Here is a 20,173-nt window from a genome sequence, read left to right as displayed (position 1 = left end):
CTGCTGAAAACTCAAGAAACGCTTCTCCTAAACTCCCTGAGAAGATCATCGCCAAAGCCTATGCAGGTACCCAACAGGAGGAAGCATAAACTATTCGACCCTTCCAACCTTGCAACATGCAGTTTCCATCTTCAACAAGCATGAAATCACTGTGGTATACATCTCTCAACTTGCATCTTAACTTGTTGATGAGTTGTTTATCCAAGGGCAGTTGCTTAAATCCAGCCCTTATGTTCCGAACCTGCCATTGCTTGTATGTTTCTGGCCTCTCGACCCTCTGGGAACCCTCACAAGCGATAGTATTCATTACCTCACGTCCAAAGAACTCTTTCTCGAACATCAACCTCATTGGATCTTCACAGGCAACATTGATGTCAAGCACATCAAACATGGTAGAGTAATGGAAAAGAGCCTCCTTGAACCGTGTCACAAAGAATGGGGCATTATAGCTCCCATTGACAGTAGTATGTATAAAGATACTGGGATTTGCCTTCCTAATTAATTTTAAAACAGCATCCCTGGGACTATTCAACACTACTGTCTCATCAAGTAGATATTTAAATCGACATAAACAATTCATTACAAGAAGTTCATTTCTCTGTATCTTCAAGTCCTCAACTTTGACGGTTTCCCATTTCTGTGCAATAGCATTGAACTCAAATGGAACATTAAAACGTTCACAATACCTTGCCAAGCGAAGTCCTGTCTCCTGGACCCTCTCCGCAGGCCTGAAGCCAGGTTGAGGGAGCTCTATCCCTGTCAAGCGCAGCTTGGGAGGCCCACCAGGTCGTTTTGACAGACGATAAATAAGGGCAGGCCATTGGAAGCCATAACGGATGCCAAAATCTACAATGTGAAGAGTTTCTACTTCCTTGGCTAGATTCAAAATTGTATGGTTTGCAAAAATGATTGCAAGCTTCTTGAATGGACAAGCTGAAATATACATTTGGTAAGCTTTCACCATGTCAGCAGCAGAGGTTCTTTTGGAGTATAAAGCAGTATAAATCTGAGTCCCGGTGCCAGCCAAGCGCGCCTCAAGGGCATTGGCAAAGCAATGTGCCAGCCTCTGAGATCCATCACCTAGTGGAGAAGAATGTTGCCTTATCTGCTTCAATAACTCCAGAGAAGTTGAACGATCATCAGAAGAAACAGATTGTGCACACCGAACCAACATTGTTCTCAGATCCACAACACCCTTTATATTTCCTTGTTTCTTAGCACGACTCTTTCCACCACCAGAACCCTTTACTTCTTCTTTCTGCTGAACACTCACGTCCGTTCCATTAGGCTGCTCTTCCTTACTACCACAAGTAGGAGCTCCTCTATTTCCACAACCTGAGCACACACCCAGCAGAACATTATCAAATAGCTCGGATAGCTCACTGCCATCATCAGTGTAAACAGCTGACTGCTTATTACTTCTCTCATCTTGGAAATCCATTTCATCTTCCCTCTCATGATTCTTCCTCCCCCTCGACTCAGGAGAAAAATGCTCCCTTTCATTACTCTCCGTCTTAACTACTACCTCTTGAGAAACCTTTCTAAAAGAAGGGACAAAAGAATTCTTCTTTAGATCAATAACCAAGGGATTCACTTTAGGCAGAAACTTATTAGCTTCCTCCACACCCCTCTCAAATTGCAATACAGACTCACTCTTACTAAGCAAGTTCGAATCACAAAATCCATCCCTAGAACTTACCAAGAATCCATTATTGGTTGTTACATTGAAATTGCTACTACTACTACTACTACTAGTACCATTCATTGAACTAGCTTGAAAAACAAAATCAGAAGGAAAAGTGGTTTGCAATATAGAAGGCTTATACTCAGAAAAATCAAAACTACTCCAACAAGATTCAACAGAGTTGGTAGTACTATTAGTACCACAATTGCTATAACTACTGAAGTTACTGCTAAGACTATCATCAGGACTTTCAACATTATGATGATTTTGAATTGAAGAAGAAGGGTATGTCTCACCAATGACATCATAGAAAGATTTCTCAGCAGCTTGTAGAGCCAAAGAATCATGAAACATACATGGTTTCTTCTCCATGTTTTCTTCCATAAGCATTTGGTTTATGTAACGAAGAACAGTAGTAGAGAAATCAGTTTCATCTAAAGGAGAATCCTCTTCAGTAGTAGTAGTAGTAGTAGTTGAAGTAGGGTTTTGAGTATTGTTTGAATTAAGTGGAAGAAGAAAAGGGTTATCCATAAATTCAAAGGTCTGATTCTCTACATCTAAGGTAAAACCGTTGGTGTAATTGGAATTGAAACGAGGATCCATTTGAAGGAATCAATTATTTAGATTGGGGATAATATAAAATAAAATAAAATTTAAAAATAGAATATTAGAGGAAGTGCATAGTATGAAGAAGCAGAAAGAAAAGAGGTTTAATGTAGAAAGATAATGAAAATTATAATAAATAATAATGATTGATTGAAGAAGTAAAAGATAAGAGAGGGAGGAAGCTTTGAGAAAGAGAAGTGGGAGTGGGATATTCTTTCTTTCTTTCTTTCTATGCTTATGTTATCTAATCTTGTTGGTGGTGAAAACATTAATTAGTAACAAAAAAACAAGAGTCATTGAAACGATGACAGATCACGGAAACTTGTGACCTGTCTTCAACTTTGTTGTTCACGGACTGGACTGGTTTTTCTTCACCCTCACTCAAATGCAGCTGCAAATGTATTTCCTCCAAGTTTTCATTTTTTCTTGATCTAAAGGATAAATCATTCTTTTTATTAAAAAAAACATAAAATATGATGTCATAAATTAAGAGTTTAATTAAATATTTTATATTGTAACTTTTTTTTTTAAATTACTATCAAATACTTGAATCTTATTAAATGTCAATGTCCCATTTCACATAAATTAAATTGTTGTGATTCGATGTTTATCTTTGAAAGAGTGATTATATATTAAATTTTCTTTAAAAAACTATGTATTAATTTACATTACATAATAATTAACTTTGATACACAATTACGACACGTTTAGTATTAAAATTTCGAGATTAAACGTTGTGCACTTAAAACTTTTCTACACACATAGGATCAAATCACACAATAATTTTACTTTATTAAGTTAGTTTTCAAAAAAAAAAAAAAAGTAGTCATAGTTCTTAAAATATCTTAAATTGTTAAGTATGATAGTTGTTGTAATATGATGTTTGTTGTAAACTTAAATAAGTCTTACGCTGATTCTATACACAATAAATTTAAAATAAGTAGAAATTTGTTATCATCATTGATCTCATGGTTAGAAGTTGATTTTATAGGTGTCAATTGAACGAGAATTAAAAAAAAATATATAAAACATGTTGAAGTACTCTATAATTTTAACTTTTTTAAAATAAAACTTAATCAATAAAAAAATTTGTCATCCAAGGTTGTGAACTCCTACTCCTACATAAGTGAAAATTTTGAATAATTTTCGACGACCTTAAACTCTAACTTAATTGACAAATGTTGACATTGTTAGATTGAACATCTTGCCTCAAATTTTGAATTCAAGATATTATGTGAGTTAATTATGTAGAATTTTTCATCTCTTCTAAATGTTAATCTATTGATAATTACTGTTAAAATAATCCACCTTAGAATTTGCAGTGACCTACGTCGCTGAATTTTTTTTACAAAAATATTTATATATACTCAAACAACCAAAAGATAGGTCATGGACAAAGAAATTAAGGAATGTAACACCATAGGAGAAACCTCTTTTTTACCCAAACACAACCATCTTTTTCAATGGGTCATCTAGCTACACAATGGGTCATTTGATTACTCTCCCTTTTGCATCAAGCAAATTGTGGGAGAATTTTCCAAAATTTGGCATGTTGTAACACATAAAATAAAACACTAGGAAAATCAAAATATATGATTCAAAAACACGTAAATAATGTTTGACTTGTTAAAAACAGCATAGGATATATACAATTTCATGGTAACCAGTACAGACACTGGCAATGCAAAATATTCCATATGGCAATCAAATACTAAAATATAGGCAGAAAGAGAATTGCAGATACAATGTACACAAGCCAACAACACAAGATAAAAAATTTGATTTCTTGCATCCAAAAACAAAAGTACATTGAAACTACTTCATTCCGTGGCCAAGTCAGCATACTGCCATGGATTGAATTCAATTGATTTAACATCAGCATCAATGCTGTTGGAATTATCTGCAGCAGCCCGATGTTCGTCGTATTTGCCATTATATTGGTAGATTTCCAACTCACCCCAAGGTGTCGGTGTAACTTCTTCGGTTAAGTCAAACCATCTTGGTGTGAATTTATGCCCTTTTTCCTCCCGGGCTCTCTTTTCAGCACGCTGCCTCTCCTCCAAACTGAAAAGAAAAAACAAAAGATAAATAAATATATCGGGGAGCAATCTCACAGTATCTCTCTGGTGATACATAAACTCATTTTCTATATTTAAGGGGGGTGGTGATGACAGTGGCAGAGGCCTAACAGATTCTCAAGTAGAGATTCATGCCAATGTCAAGGGATTGAGAGAGAAGGGGGGAAAAGGGATCAATACAGAATGTAAGAGAACTCTATACCAATTTGATCACCCAAAACCGAACCTGCTTGGATAGCGAAATAGAGAGAAAACAGAAACCCAAGTCAGAATGAAATAGAATGGTATGCTTCAATCAGATTCAAAAGTAACAGCTACACTGTCAGGGACACAATCCAACTTAGGGAGTTCTCCCACTCCTCTCTTTCCTCCCTCTTACAACTACTCTCACACACAAGTATTTCCCTCTCACCTAACAGAATGCTAACATGTCCAATCGCACCTTTCTGCTTTCTTGAATTTAACCTTCCACACTCTAGGCTTCTCCCTCTACTGAGTCAACCTAGGATCATCTTCTGACATACAGGTTCTAACAAAACCCCTACCAATCTAAAACTAGAACCCACCTCAGCCAAGTTATTTCAATGAACAGAATTATTATAGAATGCAACATTGAACATGTTAAACTGTTACGAAATTTTATATAAACATTGCTTAAACAATGCTCAACTATATATTTTTTTGGGTACAAGGTGATAGAAAGGGAGCAAAAGAAATGGTAATGAACCTGCTCTTTTCTGTTCCAGATTTTGACAGATCACCCATCTCAAGTGCATATCTATCTGGGCGTAGTCGAGAGTCTGATGCCAACAACTTTTTAGGGGCTGTGTCAAAGCTGTTTAGTTTATGAGCAAAATGTGTATACTGGAATTTATCATTTGGTGGAACATCAGCAACATGCCAAACCTGCATAATAAAATCACTGATGAAATGCCAATGACAGTGATAAGGAGCTTTAAGGTATTAATGCCGTTACCAGTCAATATATCAGCAAATATAAGAGTGAGGTTGTTAGGAGCCCAATAATTGGATTCCAAGGATTTTGAGGAAGAACACTAATATTTAGAAAAAAGATAAGAATTAATAGGAGAGAATCTCTCCAAATAAAAAGATACACAAGAGCGGATACGCTCCTACAATTATTTACACCACTCAATTTTTAATTTTGCAAAAGATCCTTTACAAAGGAATGGAAGTCTATATTTATAGACTTCCTATACACAAGGATAGGGAAAAGGATTAATAGCAACTACCCTAAAACAGAAACAACAACTAATAAACAGAAAATAACTAACCTAACTAACTAATCCAACAACCCTAACCTACTTCAACTACTCTAATTTCCCTTTATTCTATATCCTAACAGAAGTTACTTTGTTTATCAGAGTTGCATGTCAGATTCTTGACTGCAATGGCTATAACTTCAAATCAAATATTTTCAAAGAACACTAAATTTGGATTATAACTTAAAAGAGTTTGTGCATGTGAGTGAGATATGGCCAAAAGACACCTAATCACATCCTTGTCTTCTTCCATCACATCACATGAAGTTTCTTTAAATGATTGTTTCAAAGACAAGTTCAAAATCACAAGCAGAAATTCAGTTTACTTAAGATGATAAGAGCAACAAAATAGTAGATTACCTGGAAAACATTGTTTGCTATACAAGAATAAAAATAAACTAATTAAGTAGAAATAGCTTAAAAAATTGTAAGAAAAATGTCACCACTCCCATGCTTGCTAAGAAGAAAAGAGAAAGTTTGTTTTTTTCAACTTGTGAAGGTCTTGGTGGCTACTGGCTAGGCAGGGACCAAAGGGCTGATGGATGGAGGATATTCATATGGGTCCCCATGCATTATTGTCAAGTGAAAATTCCATAACTGGAAAGAGGTAGTGGCCATAAACATAATTCTCTACAAGTCTAACCTACCAAGCATGACATACACAATGATTTTGCCATCAAATAGTGACCGAAAGAATGCAAGATGCTTAGTGTTTGAAGCAAAGTTACCGTGAACTTTGTTTGAATATAACTCTCAAGGTGAATTTGAAGATTAACAGAAAAAATGTCACCTCTTTCAATTCGGTGTTTGGAAGAGGCTCTCCTTCTAAATCACAAGGTTGATAGTTCATTGACTGATTCCACTTCCCAGTCATTAAAATTTTAGGCTCTTCAGCAGAATTATAAATATAGCCATCCACTTCATAGCGACCAGCACTACAGAAGATCAGGAAACAGGTAGAGCTTAAATACAGGCTGTATATACTGATGTTAGTAAGATACCTCAACAGCTAATGGGAAGAGATGAATTAAAACATAGACACTATACATGAAGGGAAACAAATAGTCAGGTTCAATACACATCAAGTCAAATTAAATAGTCAGTTTTAGTGTGCAACAATTAGTAAGTTACAGGTAGAGGTCAATCAAATAGTCAGGTTCAATACACATCAAGTCAAATTAAAACAATAACAAATTGCTCAAAGGTTGAAATCTAAATCCTACTCCCTCCATTCCAAATCTTAGGTACTTTTAGCATTTTCTTTTGTTTCAAAACAATGGGTCTTTTAGAAATTCAAGATATAATTGACATTTGTTTTCCAAATATACCCTCCTTAGAGTATTTATGTTCTTCGCATTGAAAAATAAAAGATTTCTTAAACAATTAATGATAAAATTAAGGTTATTATGGCACAAATATGCATCAATTAATTTCTTAATTTGTGTGCAAAAACCTTTAACTAACAAAGATATAGAACTGGAAATGTTACTGACCCAAACCATCCACACTGTTGAAAGTAAAGTACAGCTTTGTCTCCAGTTGTCAAATTTGTCATTATCATTTCCCCAGGTGAATCAATCCAAGTCCGGCCAAATATCAGGTTATTAACCTTTGTAGGAGGTGGCACCAAATCTAAGACTACACCATGCCTCTTAAGGGTCACACGCGTTCTGCAAACAATAACCCACAAAAATATAATTACTCTTAAAATAGGAAACAACAAGAAGCTTATAAAAAGAAAAGGAAACAACAACAAAACCAATAATTCAGATGAGAACATAAAAGGTTAAATCAATTGACCATATATATAATATAACCATGAATAACTACAGGATTGAATATCATAAAAAAGCACTTCAAGAGCATAAAACCTACAATGGCATTTTGCGACCTTGTATGGAAATCTTAAGAAAGCATTAAATTAGATTGAAACAAACAAGCCATGTATAAGTATTTATCAAAGATTGCTATATGTCTCTCTCCTCTGCTTGAAAACACTTCTAACTTCTTAGGAGAATAGATTAGAGATGTGGTAGAAACTCTTTCAATTAGGGTGTGACAGGTGAAAGCAGCAATAAGAGTGCAAACTTGGAAGAACACAAAAACATTATAGGAGAAAAACAATATTTAAAAATAGGACATCTACTAAACAAATGCAATATATTAATCACCTTCCAACAGGGTACACATCAACAGAATTTCCCAAAAACTTAGTTTTTAACTTTGAAGTTACATCATAAGTAAAATGTTCATTCTCAGCATGCCCAGCACTCATTGGGGGATGATGACTAACCTGAAATTCAAAATAACTTTTTGATATACAGAGAGATAGAAAAGTAATAAAGAAAGCTTAGTTTTTTGACAAAAAAAATTAGAAAGCAAGAGAAGAAGTTAATATTTCTTCTAAGGGGCTAGCTTATGTAACACACATGCACACATAGGGAGGGAGGGAGCAAAAGAGAGCTAGGATCCAAGTGTAAGTCTAGAAATGTTTACACCTTATGATAACTTTTTTTCTATAAATGATTTTTATCAGTCCAACAATGAATTAAAAATTCTCATGAAGTAGATCAATCCAGTATACAAACTTTCAAACAAATTCAAAATAATTTAGTATTTCATTGCACCACTTTATTTAAATATATATTATGCTACTTCAAATATATAAATACATATCTACTGCTAGATTATCTATCTAGGAATGTCTAAATTATATAAGTTTTGGCATACCTTACCATCCATATAATAAATATAACATGATTCCATGGTCAGGTTACTTAATTTAGTATTTAACAAAAATTTCTTAGGTAGTGAAAGTGAACCAGACCAACACACACACACACACAAAAACATATATATATATATATATATATATATATATATATAGAGAGAGAGAGAGAGAACGTTCAGCATCAAAGAGTACCTATGAGGATCATAAACTGAAAAGATACCTGTTCTGCAAGAAATGTAATTCCACCATGGTTAGTCAATTCATAAGTCTCTCCAAGGATAGGATTAAAAGGCTTCCAAGTTCGTTGGTATGCAAAATACACAGATATAGCCCATGATGCTGTGATCATTACGTAATTTAGATTAAATAGTGAAGAAATAAAAAACACATGCCTGATGTTTAGACTTTATAGTTACTTCAATGCAATAAGAAGAACAAAAACCATTGCAAAAAGCTTCAGTTGAAGATAAATGAGGCCGTTCATCCGAATACTTCAATAAAACTAGTTATGATGTTTATATATGCTTCTTGTTTATCAATCATTTCTATTTAAAACTATGTCTCTGAGATGACTCTTCAGTCTTCAATTCAATTGGGAAAAAAAATTACAAGAGAAAACACAAGGGAGAAAAATAACTCACATGCATACACCAACTGCATGTAGGGATCCTCTGATTCATCTGCTTTATCTAACAAGTAGGAGTACTCCATCAACTAATTCATGCAATTCAAAGTTCCAGTTTCAATCAACTGACAATACAAATTAAAGAACCATTAACAAGAGAAAAACATAAAGCTAGCAGACCTCAGCCATTTTTTGAATCATAGTCATTGGCTCAAATATAATAACCGGCAGTGTCACCAGTGATGTTACATCTGCCCCAACATAATTCTGCATCATCTTCCAGTAACTATCTCTTTCCTGTTATATATACAAGGGCCAAAAAGAGAAAACGGGTTAATAATTTTCAGACTGCAAGCATGTATGAGTGAGGAAAAGGATATAAAATAAGGATTTAATTTATATACACTCAGTCGGTGTAAAGAGTTGTAACACTCCTGTCAGATCATTAAAAATGTTTGACTTTTACCATAATTATTTCTAAAGTCACACACGTGATGGGCTATGAAGTGCTGATAGTATAAAACTTTTTACACGATAGTGCATGAAAATTATACTCATAAAATAAAACCAAAACATATGTCAGCATCCTTATCCTTAACAATCAATAAAACTAAAAACAATACAAACAATTTAATTGAAGGGGTTGGAAATAAGCAATTCTGAAAAAAGCCTGAAATTAAAAAGAATTTCAAAACAAAATGAGCACCTCCGGTTTCCATCTTCCTCTCTGAACTTCATCCTCTACATCATCTTTACCTCCCTCTGGGTTTATAACTTCTACGCCTTCATATCCCAGAAGCCTAAAACCAAAGAAAAAACATAGAAATCAATTTAAATTCCTCCAAATCATAGCATATCTTAGTGAGTAAACTGAAATTCATGGTGGCTGCTAGAATCGACCAAACTTCATGGATTTATTAGTAATATCATTCTTAAGTGGTAGGATTAAGACATAAACACGAATACATAACTTAAATAATTTAAATTTAAATAATTTGACCATTTGAATTGTTATTTATTATAAGTAACAAAGAAAGAATTTTCACACTATTAGGATTAAGAAAAAACGCATACAAATCTGAAGCATGCACATGAGAAAAAAAATTGAAGGTTTTGAGGTGAATTAAGGAATTAAAGTACCCGTTGACAGATCGGTGCATAGCGTTGCTGAAGACAGAAAAGCGAGAAGACATAGCGGAAAAGAAACCCTTGCTTTCATTTTCCTTTTGAGGAGTACCCATATTTCTCTCTCTCTGAAAGTGAAAGTGAAACCCTAATTCAGAAGACGATCGGAATCAAAGAGATATTGTCAAAACTTTTGGTTCGTCTGAGCTCATCCAATCCAAATCGGACTCAAACTGAAATGGAGACAGATACAATGCAAGTGCGTCTATGCTTTTCATCAATTTTTATTTTTTTTACAAAATTAATTTTTTTTAAGTTACAGTACCAAAAATTAAAAAATGTTATATTATATTATATTTGCAGATATAAAAATTAAACATGCGGACAAAAATGTAAAACGAAAGTATCGGTTGTGTTTTACTGTTTTCTTTTTGAAAATTAAAATAGGCACCTCATTGTAAACTAATTTAACATAGAATTAATTATAATTATTTATTATTTTATTTTATAATTATAATTTTAATCTATTAAAAATTCAAATTATCTGTTAATGTAAAGATATTTATACTATTATTATTATTTTAAATAAATATAATTTCAATTCAATGTGTACATATAACGTAGTAGAACTCATTCTTTAAATATTAATTTACGATGAACTACTTATGAATCATGAAATTCACCAATTCACCAAGATAGATGGGAGATATGTTTTACTAATCTATTATGTATGTCTCATATGATTTTAATATTAAAATATAATGATATAGATGTACTATTAAATTATATAAAATTATTAATAAATTAGGTTTCTTTTTTCAAAATTCATATTGGACACCTTTTTACTTAAATCTAAAAAAGATTTAATTTAAAGAAATATTTTTATACTGATAATGAATCACAATCATTTGATATTAAAAAAATGTTTGACTTGTATGATAATCATATTTAAGATAATAGATATGATTGGTTGTGATATACTCACCGTATACAATATTTTAAACTATTATTGCATACAAATTAAACTCATCTATAAAATAAAAGGTAAACTATCATTTTAATTTTCAAAAGTGTAGGATAACTTTCGCCTCTAATTTAGTAGTACTCGAACCATCAAAATCAATAGTTTAATTCATGACACTATAAATTAGTTTGACAGTAAATATATCTTTTAAAAACTTTTATTATAATAAATTGTATTTTCTAAAAATTATTTTTCTCAAAACTTATACACATGAAATAAAAATATAATATTTTATAAAAGAAATACACAATTTCTACTATATTTTATACGATATTATATTTATATTATATTTTATATTTCAATACCATTACTAATCTGAAAAAAAAAAAAATCAAACCAAGCAAAGGTTTTACAGAAATGACATGAAAATTTAGTGGACAAAAGTCACATTTCCAAGCTATCCCCCCACCAAAACCGTCTCACACCATGTCGCCACTATATGTTGACATAGAGCGGAGGATATCTGATTGCATCTAATTATCAACGCGCGTGAAAAGTTTACCCCTTTTATTCATTCTCTTTTTTCCACTTTATCATCCTTCTCCAAAATAACCTTGGTCATTGATGTTACTCTTTTCTTAAAAAAACTGAATACTAGAATTTCAATATACTTGCAACAAACTTATAGAAATGAATTTCCAATATGTTGAAAAAATATCAAGTCTATGGTAAAAATATTACGCATGAATTTCTTATGGTTAAATCTATTTTTATCATTTACTTTTGTAGAAATTATAAAATGAAAATAAAAATCCTTTTATCATTTAAATCTTAAGAAATAGATTCTAATAATTAAATTTTGTTTATATTGTGCTTAAACTCTAAGTTAACTGACGAATGTCGATATTCAAATCGGAACTTCACAATTTTGTGAATTAATTATAATAAAATTTATCATCTCTTCTAAGATAAAAAAATAAAAAATAAATTGTTCATATTATTGATATGTTAGACTTCATGGATACCAATCATTGATAGAAAATAAAGACCATCATTTATTTTTTATGAATAGAAACAATTTTTATAAATAGAAACAATAAGTACTGCATGCGTCATAAATATGTACACTCACTATCAAATGTGGGAATCCTAATTTTTTGAACAGATCAGAGATGGAATCGATGTCGACCGTGGCCGAGACTAAACATGCGCATGTCACAAACAATAAGAATACTAATAACAATTAGGTTGGTTTGGTGGTTCAAGTGGAGTTAAGAAATGAAATGATAAGAAGTCTGTGGGCTTGATCTCTACTTCCAACATAAAAATAACACTAATATTTGGCATTTACAAAAAAAAATCACAACTAAAACAATAACTATGGCATCTGCATTCATGGCAGTAGTATCAGTACAAGAAAAATAATACAGAGATCTACTGGTGTACATGGCCATTGGATTTCTGCGTTACATGAGATATCAATTGTCATGACAATTCAATATTCCTAGAAATTCTACATAAGATCTCATATCAAATGAAAAATGTCAAAAAAGTTTACATATCAAATTTCACCTCCAAAATATTGCACAATACCAATTTGCATTCAAATCAAAGAAATTGGTTGTCTACCCCAACATGTACACTTCTTCCTTACCAAAAAGTATATCAAATTGGTTTCAAAGCAAAAACTGTCGAATTCTTTTGATGGTATTCAGATAGCTGCTATAGTATTGACAATAACTGAAGCAAGTCGCAAATGCTGGGAAGAAAATTTACAGTTGTCTTTGGCGTCGGGATTTGCCTCTAAGTGAAACAAGGTATATACGCCCGTATACCCACTGTCTACCAAATCTTGAAACTGATTGCTGAAAATTGATAACACAACATGTCATGCAAAGTGCAGGATCATGTTTTGGAGGGAACAATGTTTTGTTTTGTTTTGGAAGGAGGAGAAAAATATGGCTGAAACAAATATTCTCTGGCTTGCACATCATTAAGATGAACTGTGAAAATTCAGTACATTCGTTTTCAATTTTCTCCAATTAAATGGAATAAATAGCAGTCTAGTTTTATGAACAGATTTTTTGCAACATGTCAAAAAATCTACAGATTATTACCTCCACGTTGGTGCGAAATTCTAATAAGCTTTCACACACATGACAGTCTGTTCTGTGAGGCGAGTCAATGTTTCTGTCCATTCTCACAAATGCAAATACCTGAAAGAAAATCAATTCAACCAGAGTATGCTTAAGTGTAGATAAACCATATATATGTGCCTTTCAAGCAGGACAGACAGATATAAACAACAATTGAAGGAGAATAAGATGGAAAAAAGGGAAGGCTTATATGAATGTTATCTCACAGTCTAACCTCTTCTCCACAATTTGGACATGCACCTTTTAGTGCCACCAAATCATTCCTCCACAGGCCTTGAAGCACCTTAACTGCGCAAATTGACATATAATAAAATACATATACATAAGCTGTGGCAATGTGAGGAAGGATTGATTATTTTTCTGAGGCTACAGAAAGAAAACTCTCCAAAAAGAATTTTAACCAATTGAAACGAATATAAAGGATTGGCAATTGAGATGTTGTTGTGAGTACAAATTTGGAAATAAAAGAATCAAATGGTGAAGAAGAATAACAGCAAAAAGATTTTACCTGAAGCTGATGCAACTGGGTACCCAATGACAAATCCCAGCACAATGAATATAATGCTATTCACCGTGGCCAGAAACCCAAATGCAGATGTCTGGCTACCATATGAAAATCCTGAATTGAATGCATTTTGATAAGCCATGCCAACAGTGTATGATATGGGCCCAAGACATGCTAAACTTCCAAATGCGAGGAACGTGGTCCATGTGCTTGCTAATGCAAGAATCATAGACAGATCTTCCTGCCTTAAGAACACACCACTCAAAATTCTAATAAAGAAAACAAAAAAAAGACACATAGTGGGGAGGGGTGGGGTGGGTTCTGGGCATCCTAACCAGATAAAGATGTTGATAAACCACTAAAGACACCTTTGCATCTAACTAAGCATGTCATAAGTTATTTTGTAAGCATATTCTAGCATTAATATAAATGATTATGTCATTAGATAAAACCCAAACAAGGTCTTCCAAGTAACCCATTGATGTGTAGCATCTTCAGCAGACATTAAATTCAATAGAATAGAAATACATCATATCACACACAAAACTAACTTTCACAGCCACATAACAAGTCATGAAATGGAATTCTAAAAATTATTAGCAATAACTAAAGAAATAAATAATCGAGACAGTTAAATTGCGAGGCAACGAATGTGAGGTAAAAACCTCGGGAAAATTACCTCAGCATCAGCATATGCTGATTGCCTCCTGATACTGCATCGAGGATACTTTACAACTGACTTTGAACCAAACCATCTTAGCTTTAACTGTTTCCATAAGATAAACAATCAATATTAAAATTTATACAAATTAAGAACTATACATGTTAAAATTAATTAATGATTAGATTAAATACCTCCACTCTATCAAACATGTCATCAACAATCAAAGGCTCACCGCTATAATAAGCATCTCGTGCCTGTTCAAGAAAACAAAAAAGCCACCGCCAGCATGTTAGAATCAATTCAAATTGAGAGAAAAAAATGCACAAAATCAATTTAAAAAAATTAATTAATTAGTTAAGCAATGGTTTGGAAATAGTTACTTGGCAATAGAGAGCTTCGAGGGTCTCTTTATTGGCAGTTTCGAGGGGGCCAACGTAGATGCAGGAGGGTCCCTGTGGAAGTTCGGCGGAGGTTGCAAAGACACGGTGGGTGTTGGCGGAGATCCGAAAGTGGCGGTTGGTTCTTAGTGATTCTAGAAACTTGGTATGGATGACGTTAGAGGTGGTGGTGGCAGCCATCAACCCGCGCACAACGTAATTTACACGCGCCACCTTGCAAAAGCCATTCTCTCTCACCACGTAAATTATTAATTAATTAATTAATTAATGTTGGCTTATTGTAAGTTGAGGTGGTGGTTCCTTTCGGCGCTCAAATATCTATTTAGAGGTCAGTTTGGATTTACTCTGCACTTGCAGCAACTGGAAACAAGATTGAGCGAGACTCTTTATTTTATTTTATTTGGATTGGATCCCACTTGAAGTTAATATGGAATAACTTTTGCTTGGTTGTCAACCGTCAATACTAATACTAACCTTATTATAACTGGATTAGGATTGAAATAAGTGAGATTTAGATTTTTAAATTGATTAATATGTAAAATGAAAAAACTCGATGATTTATTCTAATAAATTTATGATTGGTTTTGATTTATATATAGTATTTATTTTGATTTGTTACTGATATAATTAGATTATTTATTTTATTTTTTAAAGTTAATTGTTTATTTATAAAAAATCAAATTCAATTCGGAGACTCTTTTGACTTTATGTCAATAGAATTGACTAATGTTTTAAAAATGAAGGAAAATTATACAATTTTGCTTCCCACACCCCTCAAATTATTTCTCACACCCCTCAATTTTTTTTAAAACCCAAAATACCCAAACTACCCTTCTCTCTATATTCACTTTAACCACTCATCTTCTAACTTCATCATCTTCATCTTCTATAACCTAATACCTTCATCTTCATCTTCATTAACCTAATACCTTCATCCTTCATCTTCAATCATCTACTTTCTTGAATCAAGTAATCAATCAATCTTCAATAATCTTCAACACCATCTTCAATCACTTCAAGCATCTCTTCAATCAAGTAAGTGTTTTCGTTTTCGTTTCCTGGGTTTAACTGTCTGGGTTTTGAATTTTCATGAATGGGTTTTGAATGTTCATCAATGATTCTGGGTTTGATGGTGTTTTCTGGGTTTTGAATGTTCAAATACGTGAAGTGAAATCAAGTACGTGAACTCAGATCACGTAGCTGAGTTCACGTAGGCTGATGGAGTTCACGTACGTGAACTCAGATCACGTAGGTAGACGTGAACTCAGTTAACGTAGGCTGATGGAGTTCACGTACGTGAACTCAGATCACGTAGGTAGACGTGAACTCAGTTAACGTAGTCTGATGGAGTTCACGTACGTGAACTCAGATCACGTAGGTGGACGTGAACTCAGTTAACGTAGGTTGATGGAGTTCACGTACGCGAACTCAGTTCACGTAGGTGATGGAGTTCACATACGTGAACACAGTTCACGTAGGGTGCTGAAGTTCACGTACGTGAACTCAGTTCACGTATGAGTTTATGCTTGCCCCTGTTGTGGTTTATGTTATATTGATATGTTATTTTGATAATGATTATGATTTGTTTATGCAGAAATGGTGCGCACAATGTTTACTGATAGAGAGGGTCGTATTATACTCGACCAAGGGACTGATAGAGAGGGTCGTGTTAGACCAACCGCTTTTGCACGGGCTCACCGTGCTCAGCGTGAATTGCGTGGACAGCGAAGATTGCGGAATCAACAAGTAGAACATGCGCAACCAGAACAAGGGCAAGCAGAAGAGGCCCAAGCGGATGAGGCCCAACCTGAAGAAGTCCAAGCGGATGAGGCCCAGTCTGAAGAGGTCCAAGCGGATGAGGCCCAACCTTAAGCAAATGACGGATATCCTGGTCGTCCGGTTGACAGGTTTGCCCTAAGGACATACGGGGATCATGTTGCGACACGACTATGGGACGGCGTGGTAAATTTCTGAATCAAATTAAATATTAAATATTTGCTTAATGTGTTTGAACTTAAATTTGTTTGGTTAATTTATTTCAGGATCGCGGGGAGTTAAGGGTTTTTAGCAATGGCAAAAAATTAAAAGAAGCTGTCATTGAAAATCAAGAGGTTGAGGAACTTGTTAAAAGTTATGGTTTATATACATTGCTAAAATGCAACTATGAGATGATCGACAAAGGTCTAATTTCTGCCTTTGTTGAGAGATGGCATCGCGACACCAACAGCTTTCATCTTCCAATTGGAGAGATGATCATTACTTTGGACGATGTCTCTTCGCTGCTGCATATACCCATCACCAGTGCATTCTTCAGCGTTAATATATTTAACAAGGATGACGCTGCAGAGTTGTTGGGTGAGCTTCTTGGGGTGAGTCTGGCTGCTGCATACGCTGAGTTTAACTTGACGCGGACAACCACTGTTCGGTACAGTTGGTTGCTTGACGTATACCATCAGCGATGTGCTTATCAGCATTAGCAGATGGCTGCGAGGGCATTTCTTTTATTTTTGGTGGGTTGCACCTTGTTCAGCGACAAGAGTGCCTTCGTAGTGAGTGTTGCCTACCTTGAATGTTTCAGAGACCTCAACTCATGCGGAGGATATGCATGGGGTGCTGCTGCGCTTGCTTACCTATACGACAATCTTCGAGACGCGAGTATGCATCAGACTAGAATAGTATCAGGGTATCTGACACTATTATAGGTATTTGCGCTTGCTTTCCTGGTTTGATTTATTTCCTGGTTTGTGGCTTTATTGATTTTTGAATATCTTATTGTGTATGTGCAGGCGTGGGTGTATGATCATTTTCCAACATTATGTGTGAATTGTTGTAGACTATCTCAGGTTTATGATGAGGACTATCCGAGAGCACTTAGATGGAAGCCAAAACGTGATAAAGGTTTGGTAGTTCCATTTAGGAAAGCACTGGACGAGATTGATGTTGATGGCATATGTTGGACACCCTATAGAGAGCATAGGCCGAAGCGACCATTTGAGGTTGTTTCATTATTCAGAGGGTGGATACGCTGGGGTCCCAAGATGTATGCTCACTTGCCAGATAGGGTATTGCGTCAATATGGACATGTCCAAACCATCCCTGGTTCACCTTTGGAGATAGTAGGTCAGACGACCACACCAGAGGAAATGGACATCATGTTTACGCAATACGCTGTACATGTAGTTGACGCTGGGGCAGTTGTACACAGACCTGCAGACTGTGCAGTTGAGTACATGGACTGGTTTCGTCGGATTTCTCATCCATATATCATTCGTAGAGAACTAGTCTATGTAGCACCTTCGGTTGCACAACATGCCGATGATGATCATGCTTCAGAAGAAACAACGGTAAATTCATTTAAATTTAATTTATAACTTTATTAAATTAAATAGTCATGTAATTAATTAATGTATTTTTTAATGCAGCGTCGAGCAATACAAATTGCAGAGGAGCTTCTTGGTCGACAGCTGGTATTACTTGATGGCATCGCACTCGTGAATGAATTAATTTTGATATTGCGATCTCAGAGGGGTGGTGGTATAGATTGGACTCATGTAGTGCCATATCGTAGGAGACATAGACGGACTTAGGATATTTACTTTCGATATTTATTTTAGATATGTATTTTGGATATGTATTTTGGATATGTATTTTAGATATCTATTCTGGATTTCGGATATTTTGGTTACAGATATTTTGGATATATTGGATATCTATTTTGGATTTCGACTATATTAATTAAACAATTCAGTTTACAACTTCAACAATTCATACAATATTATTTGAATTCATACAATATTTTGGATATTCATTATATTTGAATTCAACAATTCAGTTTACAATAACTTCATTTATAGTTTCTGGAAATATCTGCAACCAATGTTGCATGCAATCCCTGTAAATAAATTCCCATTGTCGTGCTTCTTCATTGCAATAATTTTTCCACAAATTACTTGCTGGTGGTATAGGGGAATATGACTTTAAGTAAACCTGTTAAATTACATAACAATTATAAATCAATAACAATTATAAAGTGAATTATCAATAACAATTTAATATCACAATTAATACCTGTACGAAATGACACCAAATAGTATCTCGTAATGAGACATGAACTCTTGAAGCTCTATCACACACTGTTGACGGATGAATGCCCAACAGTTCTCACCCATTCCAAGTAAAGCTGCAACTGCACGATATCCACAATTACCATCATCACCGACATCAATAATGTCATCTATGAATTTATGAATTTCAACTGGCAACCAATCTTTGAAGAGGAGAACTCTTGGTTGTTGAACTTTGCTAATTGATGGTCGAGGTGTGAGCTTTTGGACTGATGGTCGAGGTGCTAGCTTTTCTACTTTACTGGTATCTATAGTGCTACATGCATTTGTACCACTACATCGAACACTTGCATCCACATACTCCCACCAAGATGGATCACGCTTGGTTGATTTATCTCTTTTTGATACCTTACTTTTGCCTTTTTTTGGTGCACCTTTTGTTTTAACCTTGGCAACCGGTGGAAACATCGACGTAGTCGATGGATACGCGATCTCTCGTAATTTACCTTTAAGTGAAATTTTGTCAGGTACATCAAGTTCTTCAAACTTTTTCACTATGACATCTATTTCATGTTTCATAGATAACTCTGAAGGTTGACTCGATGCATCAACATGGAAAGTTAATTTACTCCACCAACCATGAATAGCGTCTAATGGAATGGAACGTGGGATCATACTATACTTGGCTATTTCACATGCACAAGGTAGACCATGTGTTGTCCTAATTGTGCAACGACACTCAGTCTGATCAATACCTACATACTTCACGCGATCATACTCTGCCGCAATGTGATCAATTGCATTTTTTGACACAACACCACGCAAATTCGCGTATAATCTGTTACTATAGCGATGCACCTTTTGAATGATGCTCTTTTCAAATGATGTTATTATCTCATTGTGTTGTAATACAATCAGGTTATTGATGGTTTCCCAAACACTGCATATATCACCAATACTATCTTGTAATATCATTTTCAAACTCCAATGTGCCGACTCAACACTTTGTGTTGTGGTGTTCCCAAAGTGCATAACTCTATTTGTCCACGCCTCAACAAACCTTTCCTTGTGAGGAATTAACCACTGCTCGTGTACATAATCATAAAAAATAGAACAGCTACTACAAATTCCTTCAAAGATAGCCAACTTCATGTAGTACTGAGTCTCATCATAACTGTAAATAAGAGCCTCCCATGCCTCCATTATTTGCACTTGCTTCTTTTTTGGAAACACGGTCATCTTGCACTTGGCTTTGACATTCTTGCATATATGAAACAAGCATAATAAATT

At 34.4% G+C, this 20,173-nt stretch overlaps 4 protein-coding genes across 5 annotated transcripts; all 4 read right to left on the bottom strand.

The window, feature by feature from the left end:
* Nucleotides 1–6: 6 nt before the first annotated feature.
* LOC101496680 (scarecrow-like protein 14) lies at nucleotides 7–2,703 on the bottom strand. Its single transcript, XM_012717284.3, has one exon. It carries the CDS (start codon nucleotides 2,285–2,287, stop codon nucleotides 59–61), a length of 2,229 nt encoding a protein of 742 aa, XP_012572738.1. The 5' UTR covers nucleotides 2,288–2,703; the 3' UTR covers nucleotides 7–58.
* Nucleotides 2,704–3,883: 1,180 nt separating this feature from the next.
* LOC101496992 (oxysterol-binding protein-related protein 3C-like) lies at nucleotides 3,884–10,384 on the bottom strand. Its single transcript, XM_004505798.4, has 10 exons — nucleotides 10,148–10,384; nucleotides 9,714–9,807; nucleotides 9,188–9,304; nucleotides 9,024–9,096; nucleotides 8,603–8,721; nucleotides 7,823–7,944; nucleotides 7,145–7,321; nucleotides 6,442–6,586; nucleotides 5,096–5,274; nucleotides 3,884–4,354 (listed from the first exon to the last, which is right to left on the bottom strand). Exons 1-10 carry the CDS (start codon nucleotides 10,246–10,248, stop codon nucleotides 4,111–4,113), a joined length of 1,371 nt encoding a protein of 456 aa, XP_004505855.1. The 5' UTR covers nucleotides 10,249–10,384; the 3' UTR covers nucleotides 3,884–4,110.
* A 2,079-nt stretch (nucleotides 10,385–12,463) lies between these two features.
* LOC101497318 (uncharacterized) lies at nucleotides 12,464–15,179 on the bottom strand. 2 transcript variants are annotated; one of them, XM_004505800.3, is made up of 7 exons: nucleotides 14,802–15,179; nucleotides 14,613–14,675; nucleotides 14,437–14,523; nucleotides 13,761–13,998; nucleotides 13,467–13,540; nucleotides 13,214–13,312; nucleotides 12,464–12,961 (listed from the first exon to the last, which is right to left on the bottom strand). In XM_004505800.3, exons 1-7 carry the CDS (start codon nucleotides 14,997–14,999, stop codon nucleotides 12,869–12,871), a joined length of 852 nt encoding a protein of 283 aa, XP_004505857.1. In that variant the 5' UTR covers nucleotides 15,000–15,179; the 3' UTR covers nucleotides 12,464–12,868. The 2 variants fall into 2 exon arrangements, with proteins under 2 accessions (XP_004505857.1, XP_004505856.1); XM_004505799.4 differs by having other exon boundaries at nucleotides 12,464–13,099; nucleotides 14,802–15,174.
* Nucleotides 15,180–18,796: 3,617 nt separating this feature from the next.
* On the bottom strand, nucleotides 18,797–20,086 carry LOC101513825 (uncharacterized). The gene is made up of 2 exons (XM_004505851.3): nucleotides 18,888–20,086; nucleotides 18,797–18,806 (listed from the first exon to the last, which is right to left on the bottom strand). The coding sequence occupies exons 1-2, from the start codon at nucleotides 20,084–20,086 to the stop codon at nucleotides 18,797–18,799; spliced, it is 1,209 nt and encodes a 402-aa protein (XP_004505908.3).
* Between the last annotated feature and the right edge of the window lie 87 nt (nucleotides 20,087–20,173).

Source organism: Cicer arietinum, chromosome 6 (genome assembly GCF_000331145.2).
Source record: "Cicer arietinum cultivar CDC Frontier isolate Library 1 chromosome 6, Cicar.CDCFrontier_v2.0, whole genome shotgun sequence".
Taxonomy (NCBI): domain Eukaryota; kingdom Viridiplantae; phylum Streptophyta; class Magnoliopsida; order Fabales; family Fabaceae; genus Cicer; species Cicer arietinum.
The sequence above is the reverse complement of the archived record's forward strand: the minus strand, read 5'-3'. Positions and strand labels throughout refer to the sequence as shown.

Coding starts and splice junctions, on each gene's coding strand:
- LOC101496680 (XM_012717284.3), bottom strand. CDS start 2,287: ATGGATCCTCGTTTCAATTCCAATTACACCAACGGTTTTACCTTAGAT.
- LOC101496992 (XM_004505798.4), bottom strand. CDS start 10,248: ATGGGTACTCCTCAAAAGGAAAATGAAAGCAAGGGTTTCTTTTCCGCT. Junction 7,945..8,602: donor TTACATTTCTTGCAGAACAG/GTATCTTTTCAG, acceptor TTTGAATTTCAG/GTTAGTCATCATCCCCCAAT. Junction 4,355..5,095: donor TCTGGAACAGAAAAGAGCAG/GTTCATTACCAT, acceptor TTTTCTTTTCAG/TTTGGAGGAGAGGCAGCGTG.
- LOC101497318 (XM_004505799.4), bottom strand. CDS start 14,999: ATGGCTGCCACCACCACCTCTAACGTCATCCATACCAAGTTTCTAGAA. Junction 13,541..13,760: donor CCCAGTTGCATCAGCTTCAG/GTAAAATCTTTT, acceptor CAATTTGCGCAG/TTAAGGTGCTTCAAGGCCTG. Junction 13,100..13,213: donor AATTTCGCACCAACGTGGAG/GTAATAATCTGT, acceptor GAATTTTCACAG/TTCATCTTAATGATGTGCAA.
- LOC101513825 (XM_004505851.3), bottom strand. CDS start 20,086: ATGGAGGCATGGGAGGCTCTTATTTACAGTTATGATGAGACTCAGTAC.